The sequence below is a fragment of the Polistes dominula genome, unplaced genomic scaffold (assembly GCF_049000335.1).
Source record: "Polistes dominula isolate Pdom_NZ unplaced genomic scaffold, Pdom_raw_medaka contig_17, whole genome shotgun sequence".
Classification (NCBI taxonomy): domain Eukaryota; kingdom Metazoa; phylum Arthropoda; class Insecta; order Hymenoptera; family Vespidae; genus Polistes; species Polistes dominula.
In genome coordinates this window covers 1,004,191-1,020,655 of record NW_028301049.1, presented here as the reverse complement: position 1 = coordinate 1,020,655, position 16,465 = coordinate 1,004,191, and the positions used below count along the sequence as shown (strand labels likewise).

The 16,465-nt window shown below is 26.2% G+C and overlaps 1 protein-coding gene across 8 annotated transcripts in view; it reads right to left on the bottom strand.

The window, feature by feature from the left end:
* The window catches only part of Fas1 (fasciclin 1 Fas1 domain-containing), a 279,415-nt gene that overhangs the window by 22,688 nt on the left and 240,262 nt on the right, over positions 1–16,465 (bottom strand). For all 8 annotated transcript variants that reach the window (XM_015320243.2, XM_089175617.1, XM_015320246.2 and 5 more), the window contains 2 exons: positions 16,064–16,229; positions 14,991–15,151 (listed from right to left, as the gene is read on the bottom strand). In XM_015320243.2, coding sequence (XP_015175729.2) covers positions 14,991–15,151; positions 16,064–16,229 — 327 coding nt within the window. The remainder of the gene's footprint in view (positions 1–14,990; positions 15,152–16,063; positions 16,230–16,465) is intronic.

Here is a 16,465-nt window from a genome sequence, read left to right as displayed (position 1 = left end):
TATTTATAATATATTTATTTAATATATCTTATATATAATTATATTTAAATAATTTTATAATTTTAATTACTGTATATATTAATATTTATATAATTATATTTTTTAAATATATTTTTGTATTTTCAAACAAATCAATTTCAATCGTGTTAAAAAATAAAATAAACAATATAATTTAATTATTTATAGAAAAATGTATTCTTTACTAGTTGCAAAAATAATTCTAATTTTAATAACAAATTTGTTAAAATTACGACAAATAAAATAATAATAATAAAAAAGAAACACAAGTCCAGATCTTTATCACATTTTCGTTTTATCATTTCGAAGAATTTACGATGTTTCTTTCACAGATTCTTAACAAAGTTTTATCGTATTTTCAAGAACGATAAATGTTACGTATTTTGTGATCATTAGTATATATGCAAATCATTCCAGTCTCGTATATTTTCAAATGAAGACGTTTAAATTCATCTCTTTAGCTTTTTAATGATAATCAAACCTTGTTTAATCGTACGATTAAAAAATGTTTTATGGGACTATGAAAACACTGTGCAAAATGTCTATATCCTTTTTCTTTTTTGTTTCTTTTTTTGCCTTTAAATTTTATCAAATGCATGCATGCATCCTCGTTTAAACTTCTTGTCGAATCTTTCATACTTGTTTTATACTTTTCCTTTTTCTTTTTCCTTTCGTTTACTTATGTATTTTTCTTTTCATTTTACATCGCAATTTATATAAAGCATTTCCTATCTATATTTATGTATATATATTGTGTGTGTGTGTGTGTGTGTATGTTTGTAGGTCTAAATGAAATTTACACGCATGATATACACACGTGTTACACGCATACGCATACAATATCCCACAATGTTATATATAATTAACCAGTTAACTGTGATTGACGAGTATACTCGTCATGTAGAAGTGGTACGATTCTATCTATTGACAAGTATACTCGTCATGTAAAAGTGACAAGATTTTGTCTATTGACGAATATACACGTCATACGTATAAAATAGTGACCATTGGTTATTTAAATTGTTATTTTTCTTAAAAAAAAAAAAAAAACATATTCTCAAATTTCAAGATAATTAGAATATTTTGAGACCATGTCAGAATAAAATAAACAAATAAAAAATATAAATAATTTAAGATGTAAACCAGGTTTAAATATTATTTGTATAATATTTAATTTTGATTGCGTTTTTAGTTGAATATGTAGTAATATTTAGTAATATATGTTTATGTTAATCAAATAAGTAAATATTAATAATTAAAATTGTCAATTTTATAAAATAAAGCCATCTTTTTGATCCAATATCTTATCAGCGCAATATATTCTGTGATTGACGAGTATACACGGTGCGTGCTCTCAAACGAGGACGTCACAGTTAACTGATTAAATTTATATTATTTAAATAAATAAATAATTAAATTTTGTTTTATTTTTATATTAAAAATTATTTTTGTAAGATTAATATTTATTTAAAGGGGATTAATAAAATAAATGAATTAATATCGCGTTCGCCATTATGTTTGATAATAAAACGATTTATCAATGAAATTGAGATGAAAAATAAAGATCAATCTAACGGGTATGTTTTTTCTAACAATAAACATGCATACTTGTTGTTTTTGTTGTTGTTGTTGTTATTGCACATACATAAGTTCAATACTAATCTAACAAATGGATGTGGAAAAGTGGATGGTAAAGGTAAACATGCTATGGTGTATACTAATTTTTGTATATCATGTGAAATAACCATATCAATCTACTTATATTTAAAAACATCGATCATGCGTGTTTATATTTTACGTTACAACTTGAAAGCCTTTTTGGAATAGGTTGTTGGTGCAGAGATAAAGTAAAAATGAAAAAAGAAAAAAGAAGAAAAAAAAAAAGAAGAAGAAACAAAAAGAAGAAAAACATTTAAAGTATATACATTTAATAAATAAATAAAACAAGTTTTTCCTCCTTACCCCCACCCCAATTTTCCCCTCCTCTTTTTTTGTTATCATAAATAATATTCAATAATTTTAAGTTATAATTTGATATAAATCAAAAGAAATGTTTTCTTTATCAACTCGATCAATTCAATTATTTGTTTAATAAGATTTTTAAAAAAGTTTTTCTTTTCGTAAATGGCATGACAAATGGTTATATAAAAATAAAAAATAAAAAATAAATAAAAAAACATTTGTAAGAAATCAGAAAACATTCGTTAAAAATAACAAAATAAGTTCGTACGAAGATCAACGAGGAAGAATCGACGATTCATGACACTTTTATCGCTCGTAAAATGAATATATATATTTATATATATATATATATAGAGAGAGAGAGAGAGAGAGAGAGAGAAAGAAAGACTTTTGTAGAAGACAAATTGTAAAAAGCAAGCAAACGAACCGAAGAACTGTATAATATAACTGTATAACACACACGAATGGCTATAAAATTTTTCTATGGAACACTTATTTTACATATAGTCAATATAAAATATAAAACGATTTCTTTACTAACGTCTATAATAAAACAATATTATTATTATTATTATTATTATTATTATTATTATTATTATTATTAATATTATTAATAAGAAAGTAATAATTGTCTTATGATATAAAAAAAAAAAGAAAAAAAAAACAAAGAAAATTTTCTTTATCAATCCATGAAAATATTTAAATAATTTTTTATAGTTCATTTAATATAATTATAATAACATATATATATGTATATTATAAATTCGTCGGTGAGATGTTAATGTCGAAAATTTGGACGAAGTTACGCACGATAAACCAATCCTTCCCCTCATTTCCCATTCAATTACCATAAATATTATTTGGAGAGGGGTGGGGTTGAGATTATTTATACGACGTTAGGTACATATCTATAATTTCGTATAAACGATATCATACACATACATACATACGTGTGTATGTGTGTATATGTGTAACGAGGTGTGGTTACGGATTATTCCATGGGAATATTTTATACAATGTGAATCTCTTAGCATAATATAACTTTGAATATTTACAAGAAACGAAATATAAAAAGATTAACAATTTTATTTGATAATAAAAATTAAAGGAAATATTTGTAAATTAAAAATATATATATATATATATATATAGTGTTTGAAAGTAACGCGATATTTAGCATGCATATAAAACAAAAAATAAAAAAATAAAATAAACAAAGGGAAAGGATTGAGGATAAAAGAAAAAACGGAGATTTGGTGATTGGAGGTGGATGGTGGTGGTGGTGGGTTCAAAAGAACAAATTAGTTGGTAAAATAAAAAAAAATTATAAACAAATTTACTAAATAAATAAACGTTATTGTTGTTGTTGTGCTGAAGAAAATTGTGGGTTACAAGCATTGGCAGTAGAATACACTACGAATAGTTTGAAAATAGCACAAAAAAAAATAAAAATAAAAAGCTAATAGAAAAATAGGAAGAAAATGTCCATTTAAAAAAGATAATTATAAATTATTATTATTATTATTATTATTATTATTATTATTAAATATCGAACGAGCGAGCTAATAGCAAAAGCACCTTTTCACCTTTTTTCTTCCTCGTCGAAGTTTTGCTACCATAATTTCATTCAATCATTATTCTTTTTGTTTTTTGGTTTTGTTTGTTTGTTTTTTCATTTTTTTATTTTGATCAACGAGGAAAAATAAGGATAAGGGTTTAAATATTTTAATAATTTTTTTATTTGTTCTTGTCAGCAATTGGTTGTCTAACTAATCATAAATAAAGCACACAACCATAATGTGCATTGGATATTTTGCAAATCGTAATTATAACCCCCCATTGGAATAATATCTTTAACTTAGTTGCTTTTTGTTTATATAAATTTATTTATTTTTTTTTTTTAATTTTACTTATACAATAAGGGATTATCAAATTGATTTATTATTTTTTCAATTTGCAATTTTCATATGTAGAGATATAATACAACAAAATATATCAATCGATTGATCATTTTAGATGATATTATTATCCAATGTTGGTTAAATAGCAACATAGCTACAAAATTATAAAAACAAAAAAAATATTTCTAACAGGTGAAAATGTGCATAGGAAAACGGACAAAGAGAGAGAAAGAGACAGAGAGAGAAAGAATAGAATATAAAAGAAAGAAAAAGAAGGTTGGGTAATATAATATGCAATAAAATAGGGTTGGTTATATGAAAAATTGAAAGAAAGTTACGAGCTATGATACGAATAAGTGTGATAAAAAAAAAAAAAAGAAGAAGAAGAATTAGGTATAGAAAGTGAGAGAAGATAATAGAGATAAAGATAGAGAAAGATAGAAAAGAGGAGAGAAGAAGCAAAGGTTGAATAAAAAAAAAAATAAAAAAAAATAACCGGGCAAGTGATGTTAGTGTGAATGATTAGTAAATGTATCAAAGATGTGGTGGTCAAAGTTGTGATAGGTGGTCATGGTGATATGGTTATGGTGATATGGTGGTGATAGTGATAGTGATAGTGATAGTGGTTGATAGTGATCGGGTGATTCGTACTGTAATGGAAGTCTAGAAAGACATGAAAGTAGAAGTAGAAGTAGAAGAAAATGTAGAAATAGAAATAGACAAAATTCTAAGAGAAAAAGGGCGCTTTGTGCGAATTACCTTGAAGGACTGCGTAGATAAACCAGAAACCAGAGAGAGAGGGTCGATCCATTAACATATAAGAAGCAAAAACAGAAACAGAAAAAATAGGTATACTTGTAATTAGGTTGTTTTGCTGTAAATAATAAAAAAATATAAAAAAAGTATACAGGTTGATTCACCTGCTCTTGCTACCTAAATGGGACTTCGAAAGTATGACATTACCAAAAAAGTTAATCAGAGCAAAGTTGCATGAAAAATTCAGGACTAATATATGACATTAGTAATTGTTTACTAGGTTCAGTAATTTTCGAGATTTATTGGTAAACTTTGTTTTTTTAAATACAATGTTATATTTAAATAGTTATTTTCGGATAGCGGTTGACAAGACTAATCCAATGATGTGCAATATTGTGTGTCATATTATAGTCCTGAATTTTTCATGCAACTTTTTTCTTTATCAACTTTTCTGCTGCTATTATACTTTCGGAGCCATTTAAGTGGCAAGAACTGGTGAATCATTCTGTATATTCGTGATATATATACAGAAAAAAGTGTGTGTGTATATGCGTGTTAGAAAATCTGTAAAAAAAAGAACTCTTCTCGCGATATGATATGATTGATTTTGTGATTTATCGCAAGATACGTTTGTTTGATGAATTTTTTGTTGTTGAAAGAATTTTGTTGATTATGCGAGAGAGAATAGGAGGATTAAGATTATGGATTGAAGACAATTTTATTTACACCTGTATGTGTATTTTCACCTTTCAATCAACGTTAACGAAATATTTTTGAAAGTTGTAATTTGTTAACAAGTGTTTTTGATCATGGTAATTCGAATCCAACGAAAAGATTGGAATAATTTTCTCAATGATAAGGGGTAGGGAAAAAAATATTCATCGTTGACAGGTGAATAATTTTTTGGGGGGTTGAAATTAAATCCATTACTCGCATTTGTATCTTATCTTTTTTTGTAATTTAATGTTAATTAATAAAATTTATATTTATATTAATTAAAAATATTAATTAATATTAATATTTAATATTAAACGTGTTTTGTGTTAATAACGTTTTCAAATATAGTTAATGTAATTTTTAAATGAATTACGCTTTAATTTGGAAATAAATTTTGGAATTTTGGAATTTTTGTTGTAAAAGAATAAAAATACATAAGAAAATAAAAAAAAAAAAATAAAAAGAAAAAGATACAAATGCGAATTAGAGATTTGTAAATGTTTATTTTTTGTTTTGTTTTAGTTTTCTTTTTTTTTTTGGTTTGATCGATGAATCCATTTTATGCTATCGAGAGTAGTGCTGCATTAAATAGAGTTGCTATAACAAAAAATTATAGTGATATTTTATTCTACATGTACAGTAGATACTTGGAGATAATCAAAAACCCCATAGAGAAATTTATAAATGACAATATTGGTTTTACAATAATAAATAAATAATTATAGATAAGAATATTTTCTATTGTACAATTTTGTGATCGTTTTGATTATCTCACATTGACGTAATTACCAGTGTTATGGGTTTAATTATGATTATATTTATCTTCTATGATTACTACTTACAAATATATCGTTTACTTAAGCTTTACGTTACAAAATACAAGGTTTATAAAATTTAACTTTGTTGATATATTCGATGGAAAAATAAAAGAAAAGTATGTTAGAAACAAAATGTGCTGGCGATTTCGTCAATTAACCCCTTGCACTATTTTCACGAGTCTGACTCGTGATGACAGTTTTAGATCAGACTTGAATATCACGAGTCTGATTCGCGATGAGTCACGAGTCTGACTTGTTGTTCAATTTCATGTCAAACGCAAATATCACGAGTCTGACTCGTGATGAAAGTTTTAGGCCAAACTTGAATGTTACGAGACCCTGACGAGATATTCATGTTTGGTTCAAAACAATTGATTACGAGTTAGACTCGTGATATTCGCGTTTGATATGAAATTGAACAACGAGTCTGACTCGTGATATTCAAGTCTGAACTAAAACTTTCACTTGTTTCTCAATGCAGTTTACGTGCTACTTGGAATACATTCTTGTAGTCCAGATAAACATTTGAAAACTAAAGTTGCATGCAGCCATTCGGGTGCATGGGTTAGGCACGGTTTGTTCCGAATTTCAACATAGTGCAAGGGGTTAAATATGACATGTCGAACTTTTATCATAAGTGTCGTTTAAATATTTATCTGAAGTATTAAATAAATATTATCTCTTTTTAATATTTCAGATAATGTTTCGACACATATAATTTTAAGAAAGTGTATAGAAAAATTTATAATTATAAATTGATTAAAAAGGAATTGATGTAACTCATTGTTATATTTAAACAAAAACTCTAGAGTACCAATCGATAAACGACTTACACCTATTAATAACATATATATAGATATATAAATGTTGATCGATAAAAACATACACTAGAAAGGAATAAAAATATCTCGATAAAAACATAAAAAAGAAAACCAAATATCAAGAAGGAAAAATCTCGTTGAAACTCTATTTTTTCGATAATTCAAATCGTGGTGGGGGGATGATGGCTCGTTTTCATTTCCACGATCAAAAGTATGATTTTGCGGTGCAATGATTCGTTAAATCGTCGTCATGGATATAAACGAAACGAATACAGGTAGATCAATCCCCCTTTCCTTCCATTTCAAAGAGGGGGTCAGTGGTGTCCAATAACGAAATTGCTCGATTTAACGTTCCCCTCAATATATATTGATAAATACGATATTTATTACAACCGATATCTATTTCGATTGGCATACAACTAATACGGTGAATGAATACGAATATACATCGTCATTTATTCATTCAATCGTGTCAGGATTTGTTCAAATAACACGCAAGGAAGATAAATCGATTTTTAGATCAAAAAAGAGAACAAGAAATCAATTTTTAAATGTTTAGGGATCAAAATATGATAATATGATAATATTATAACAACAAGGTTATGTTTAACCTCTTAGGCATGGTTAAATTTTGCGCGATGCTATTTCTTGTACGGCAGAGTTACATCAGGGTTACGTCAACGAGAATTACGTGTAAACGTTACAACTACAATGTGTGACGATGAACAATGCTGTTTTCTATTTGAATACATTTTAATGAAGTTTATAATAATTAAATTAGGTATAATATATTTTAAAAGATGTTATCCGCAATGCGTCACTATTGTGGCGCATCGTACTATTGTAAAAGATGACATTCGCGAAAGCCACTATAGTTGCGCTTCGTAATATAAAATGACATCCGTGAAAGTCACTGTAATGGTGACCACTAAAAAAACCACTATAATGGTAGGGACCTAATATAACAGTACATCCGTAAAAACTACGATAATTTTATGATTGATATAAAATGACATCGATGAAAGCCAATATATAGTAGGTAGCGCGTCGTTCAAAGAGATGTTCATTATCACAAAAGCCACTATACTGGCACATTGTGCATAAGAGGTTAATATAATACCTAAACTAGACGAAGGAATTATGATTTATGATAATAATAATAGAGTGCAAATTATTTAAGCAAATAAGCGTATATAAGCTCTTATATTATCAGATAATAGGACGGAAATACGTCATTGAATTTCAATCGATTAGATCTACCCGATCGTATAACTCGAAATACTCGGAATACGGGGAATACAGAGAGAGAGTCCAGTTTCGACGTTGAAAATACATCCCTCCTAGATCACGTGGAAATCTATCGTAGAAAATGATAGAACAATGTCGAATCGCGGAATCAAACCTAACACCGAACTTCATCCCTCGTTCGTGTAATTTCATTTTCAACAGGGGAAACCAATTGGATAATGGTATGCTATTAGGTTTAGAAACTGACTCGTTTCTGACCACATATCTCTAATCAATGCCATGCACACATTCTCCAATAATAATAATGAAAATAATTAATATCATATATATTTGTTGTACTCCTTTAAAAATAAAATAAAAAAAAATTCTTACCAATAAATAATAAAAGTTATTTTAAAAATATAATATTGAACAATTTTGTTAAATATTTATCGAAACAACACTGTATAACTTTACGTTAATAAAAATCATCAATATAAAAACCTGACAGGGTTAATATAAAACATCTGATAAGGATTAAATTGAATTTATCATTAGACTTTATAAAAAATATTCAATAATATAATTATTATAGATTTGTCGTAGAACATTATCGGGAAAGTTTATATTTAACGACAAATTATCGTAAACGCACATACGTACGTACGTCAATGTATTAGCAGAGAATATTTATCATACTTGTGTTGTCACATAACGATGACAGAATGGTGCGTACGACAGGCGTCATTGGTCGTGTCAACGATCGAGCAACAAACCTCGAATATCTACAATCAAATACGACGTTGACGTTTTCATAAATTTCCTCCTATTGAACCAATATATATATATACATATAGTATGCCATTTTTATTGTTTTAAAATTCACTCGCACTCGAGATTCGCTGAATAAACGTTTCCACGTATGCATTTATTAAATAACAAACCGTTACCTTCACTTCACTTCATTTTCCCCTAGGAACTATGATCGTTTTTTATCCCCTATTGATTATAATAATTTAAGTATCTTTATTTCACTGAACCAAACCGAAGTAAACCTAATCAAACCGAACTGAACCAAACCGAATCGAATCGAATTGAATAAAATTGAGCCGAGCAGAACCTAAACGAACCTTTTGATGTTTTACTTTATCAAAAAGAAGTTAAATAAGATGATAAACAAGATAATAGATGCTAATTATACGAGTCATTGAATTGACTAAGAATAATTGTGAAATAATTGTGAAATAATTGTGAAGAGAATTGACGAAGTATAAGTATCATTGATAATGATCAGTTAAGCACAAATATAAACGATCTTTCTCACCCTTTAGTGATTTTCGTTGGAGCGCAAGGACTAACTGATCCTTTGGAATGAACCTTCCTTTTAACGAAAATTTTCTTCGCGGTAGAACGGTCAACATCAAAACGTGTTTATCCTGCTGCTCCTGTTTTAAAATGAACATCTTAAAGTAGCCAACTAGAAAAAGGGATTTTCTATTCCGAATTATTCAGGATCTCTTTGTTTGTTCTCGTTCATTTAGAAAGAAGAGAAAGATTTCGTTCAATTTATTAACGTCACAAGCATAATAGGGTGTATACTTAATTAAACTATTGTGATATTGATTAACATACTTTGTCTACGTAGGATAAACAATATAATATATACTCAAGTTTATTTATTTTAGGGGGGAATTTATTTAAATTTATTTAGAACGACGATCAACGATAATAAGATTGTTTATTGTTTTATTTAATTAACCCCTTGAGTACTGTGAATTATTTGAAGATTTTTATGCATATATAACTTATTTATTATTTAATTTGTTTCCATATTAATATATATATAGATATAATTTATAATTTATTATATTAATTATATATTATATATATATTAATATATATTATAATAATTATATTATATATAATTTATATAATATTATATAAATTATAAATTATTATTATTATATATATATATATATATATATATATATATATATATATATATATATATATATTATTAATTAATATTTAATATAACTATAAATATAGTATAAATTAATATAATATTATATTAAATATATTATATATAATTTATTATTTAATTTGTTGCTATATGGATTAATATGTAAAAGTAATAGATTTTATGTGGAATATACTTATATTGGTAATATAGAACAACAACATTTCAATTAAAAAATATAAATAAATATAAAAATGAAACAAAATAGAAATATTTATATATTTTATATATTTTATATATAATTTTATAAGCTTCTTAAATTCAGATGACGGGTCAGTCTCGTCAAATGTACTCCCAAAGGGTTAATTAGAAATTTGTTCCTTTTTGATATTTTTGTTTTCTTTTACTTTAGTTTTTATCGATTGGTACTCTTGTTATTCTACTTAATATATATAATATACGATCGAATATATTATTACTATTATAATTACAATAATTTTTATCAATAATTATGATAAATATGGGGAAAGATAAATGAAAATATTTGATTTCAAATGTTTCAGGAAATTATCCTACAAAGGGATCAAATATCTATGAAGCGTAAGATTCTTATTACAATATTACATGATTGAGATTAAACAATCTTGATAATGTATTATTCTTTCGAATGTAAATAAGAAAAGCTTGTAAAGAAGTAATAATAATAGGTAATCGTATTTTTTAAAGTGCGAAAGAACACGAACGAATACATCGTATATATATATATATTCGTATATATATTAAAATTAGGTGTATATAAATATATACAAGTGTATTTAACACTAAACCTACTATACTAATTAATTTTATATTTTTTATTTTAATTGAAATGAATTTAATTTATAATTCCTTTACGATTAGTATAAAAGCTATTAATATCTTCAGGTCTAAGTTTTTTTTTAATTATTTATAATATTATTAATTGTATAAATGAATATACATTAAAATTTAATATTAATATATGAATATTAATATAAATTAATATAAATTAATATAAGTAATATAAATTAAATTGATTTAATATGTTTATTAATATAAATAAATAATATATTATTTTGATATATTATATATTTTATATTTAAATTAATTTTAATTTAATAATATTATTATAATAATTTTTTTAAATTAATATAGGTTTAGTGTTAAAATCGTGTTAAGTGATAATTATCAATCTTATTTATAAATTATCGATCTTGGTGATCGTCATAAAAATGTCATTGTGTTTGTTGCTTGCTCTTTTATTTTATTTCTAAGAAGAAGAAGAAGTAGAAGGATAATAAGAATAAGAAACATAAATGAAAAAGATAGTTCGTAAAAGAGAAGAGCACCAAGTCGATAGACAGAATGAGTAAGTAAGTAAGTAAGTAAGTAAGTAAGTAAGTAAGTAAGTAAGTAAGTAGTATAATCTAAAAAAGAAGGTCAGAAAAGGGGTAAAGGGGTGTATAGTGGTGAAAGGAAATAAAGGTTAAGGTGTGGTAGATATGTGAAGAAAGAGAAAGGGTCTAAAGATTTATATATATATATATATATCTATATATACTATACTATGTATATATAGATATATATGTACGATGGGCATTTCATAATTTTGCTAGCAGAGGCAAGAGAAATTCTGCAGTGATAAAAGACATTAAGGCAGGTGCAGAAATGGCGGTGGAATACGGCATTTTGTTTTTGTTTTTTTTTAAATATTTTTTTTTTTTCAGTGCTCCCCTACACATCAATCAATAATATATAATATATGTATTATATTATATATAGGTACTCTTTTTTGTTATTTTGTTGTTTTTTGTTTGTTTCATTAATTTTTTTTCTTATTGTTTTATACGTTTTCACTGCTCGTCTCGTTCTCAAGTAGTGTGTGTCAAACCTGAAATTAATTGATTAGTAAAATTGCGTCCCAAAACGACGGTGAATCTCTTTTAACGGGATAAATCATATTAAGATATATTATTTATATTATTTGGACAAAAGAGAAATTGAAATTTCAAAATTTGAAAAATTTGTAAAGAAAATAAAAATGATTTGTAAACAAATTTTATATATTTAAAGTTTAAATCTAATCACTGTAGTAGTAACTTTAAAAAAAAAATAGAAATTGTACAAAGTTGCTATTTAAATACTTAATAATAATTATTAATTATATTTGAAAAAACCTATTAAATAAATTTTCTATATTTGATGTTTTAATTCAATCTTTTTAGTAGCAGCATAAAAAAAAATTAAAAAAGATTGTACAAAGTTGCAATTAAAATTTGTAATAACTTTTCAGATGATTATTATTTTGTGACGACAGATTTTTTGTTATAACTGTTAGTGAAAGGTATAATCAAAATTGCAATAAAATAATGTTTGTACTCTATACATATTTATGTGTGTGTGTGTGTGTGTGTATATATGTATAATAAAAAATATATAATTCGTTGTTAGTGAAATACGGTCGCATTGGGACAAACTCACGAGGCACAAATACACAACACAACAAATAAAAGGTTAGGCTCAAAGTAATAGATCAAAGGTGAGAAAAAATATCGATCATAACCTACAAATTTATGAAAATGATTCTCAAAAAGGGTGAGAACCAGAAAAAAAAATTTTATCACCTTTGATCCAACCAAAAGCCACGAAGGGGGGATCTTGGTGCAGACACAGTAGGCAGCAGGTTGTGCCAAGTATCATTTCTGGAGAACAATCGATATATCGCGTGTGGTGTCGAGAGACAGCTGTCACGTGAACATTCCATTCTTGTCCCGTGTAGAAAGACGTCTGTTGTATTATATATAAGTATATACATTGATATATAGGTAATATATAATATATATATATATTATTGGGTTGGCAACTAAATTATTGCTGATTTTAAAAAGCCATTTATCGATAAAATCCGTAACCACTTAGTTGCTAACCTAATAATATAATATATATATAAATTGTTATTTTATAATACATGTGCGACGTATATATGCAGGTATATATATGCATTGTAATTGTAGTTGTTGAAAAGGGGTTAGTAATAGTAATGGCGTCTTTTATTATTTTTTTTTTTTAATAATATGAACTAAAATAATGTTATAACTCGCATTCGCCGCGACACGAGTCGATAAGTGTATTTAGGATTATTTGTTGTTGTTGTTGTCAATGAGAATATATTAAGGATAAATGAATATTTAATTAAATCTATTTAATAGGTAACTCGAACTCGAAAAGTTTTCTTCACGCGATTTAATAATTATTAAATTTTTATAATTATAAAAATATTTTATAAAATAATAAATTATTATATTTATTAAATATTTGATACAAAAAAATTTAATAATTATAATAATAAAATTATATATAATAATAATTATAATATATACATTTATTTTTAATAGGTATTAGAAACTCGAAAAGTTGTCTTTACGCGATTTAATAATATTATTGTTTTTTTTTTTATAAAAAAGAAATATATAAAAGTATTTATAAAATATTTAATTATATTTATTAAATATTTTATATAAATTTAATTTCATTTATTTAAATAAATGCCTTATATATATATTTATAAAAATATAATAATTTTATTGTTATTTTTAAAGTATTATATTTGTCAATTGGATAATTATTAAAAAATAAGATCCCATACTCGTCCGATTAGGCTAATCTGTTTCTAATGATTAAAATACCTTTACGAATCAATTTGATAGCCAAGTATATCTCTATCAAAATATGTCTGTAAATTAACACACCTGTATTTATAGACATATATATTATATATATTTAGGTGTACAGGTATATCATGTATATGTGTTGGTAGAGTTGTTTCAGAATACGCGGCACGAAACAGATTAGCGAAGGCATTAGTATTCACAGTTTCGACACGGGGTACGTCCAACGTGACGTATTTCCTGAAACGTTCCATATAGAACAAGCAAAGGATGACACGACGCGGCGTTATGTTGATGAAGGGTAATACAATAATGCTGTCGACCCAATTTACATACAAAGGAGTTTAACACAGAATTAACTATGCACATAGATTGTCCTGAGATCATTTTGATTAATCATTGAAGATGATGATTAAGTAAAAGAACTAGTAGAAGTAGAAGAATGAACGAAATGAACGAAGAACTTAAGAAGAGAATCAATTTTGGTAATGTCAATAAATTACTCAGCTCGCGGTTGCTGTCTAGGTGCTTCAAAATCAGGATATACAGGACAATCATCCTACCGGTAGTCCTTTATGCTAGCGAACACTTACGTTAAAGGACGAAAAGAAATTTAAGGTTTGAGAAAATAAAGTTGTTCGTTAAATCTTCGGTGCAAAATGTGATGAGGAAACGGGCAAATGGAGAAAACCCCATAACGTAGAAGTACACCAACTAAAGAAATAGGCTAGGAAAACTGCGAATGGAGAGGTCAAGCTCAGGGATGGGAACACTGGCGGGATTTGTTATTTGCGGCAATGAACTTTCGAGTTTCTAATGCCAATTAATAATAATAAAAATACAATCGTTTGCTTTTCGAGTTCGATTTGATTCTTATTGGTTTCCTTATTGTTTTCTTATTATTTATACTTTGATAGGGGAAATATATCCATTTTTGTTTTGTATTGTACACGTTGGATACCGCGACGTATGTATGTTTTTTCAATATAATGGTGATTATTTTTTTGTTTGTTCTTCGTTGTGAGGCTCACTATAATGTCGATTTATAATAGAACGAATCGATAATGATCGATCATTAATTGTTTGAATTAAATGAAAATTTTGAAGTAGATCATGCTACTGACCTCGAGGAAGTCCTTCACCGTACTGTCGATCACCATAAGTGGTCGTTGGATCAAATGGATCACACCGTTTCGTACTGGGATGTTTGGCTTAACGATTTCGGCTAACACGACACCGGGATGGTGAGATGCATCACCAACTATCGTATTAGACTTGACATATACTGTAAAGTAACGTGTGGTTGAATTAATTCAAGATTATGTTAATTAATTCTTAAAACTTTGTATTGAAAACGTATAAAAACGTATAAATAATAAATTAGTCTTATTAAATATAAATCAGATAATTAGAAATCAAATTAATCTCTTAGGCACGATTAAATGTTAAAATTAAATGCTAAAGTAACGATGTGTGATGAACAATGGTTGTTCTCTACACGAATACATTTTAATGAAGTGTTTTTTGATGACTAAATTATATAATTTTTCTAAAAGATATGTAAATATTATACGCATACTTTAACTTTGATAAATTACTTTATTAATTAATTTTAAAATTAGGTATAATATATTTGTAAAAGATGTTATGCGCGAAAGCCACTATAGTGGCATGTAGTGCCTAAAAGGTTAATATAATGTAATCGTATTATATAAAGTTATTATAAATAAAAATTTATATAAATAAATATAAATATAAAATATATATAAATAAGTATACATATAAATTTGTTGTATAATATATATATATATATATATATATTAAAAAAGCATGAAACTTTGTGCCATTTTTAAGTATTTTTCCTTAATCACATTAACAATTCAATTTAATTGAATCAATTAATTATAAAAAATAAAGAAATATTACAAAGTAGATATTTTAGATAAAAGAAATAAAGTCACAAATAATTGTGTAATATAAAAAATTCAAAAAAATATAATACAATATTCCATATTACCTGATTACAGGTTTTCTTTTGTAAATCCCATGAATAGACGGTATATTCAAAAATCCCTATTAACCATTTGAATTCAAATATTCTAATCATTTCTATTGATTTAATAAAATGACACGAAATTTCTTGCCCCAAAAAATTGGTTGTTCTTGTGTTATATTTTTTTAAATAATTGTTTACTACCTTTGTTATGTTCCCTGAGAAAACTGACGGTAACTTTGAGGTTGTCAGAGAAAACAAGCGTCTCGTAATGAATATTCTCAGGTGTAGGTACTGTGAAAAGAATATGATTGGGAATCACGTGTCCATCAATTACGAGATGATCAATCTTCTGTGGCCTAGGCTCCGGCTGCAAATAGAAAAAAAAAAAGAATAAAAAAAAATGAAAAACAAAACAAATTCTTCAAAAAAATAGAAATAATATTATACGAACGAGCAGGTGGAAAAAAACATCAAAAAAAAAAAAAAATAGAAGAATATTCGATTATTTATTCGTGAGAAATTTACGAGGGAAAATATTCGATGAATATTCTCCGAATGAGGGGAGGGAAGGTGGATGAGGAGGGCCAGGGGGGAGGAACATAG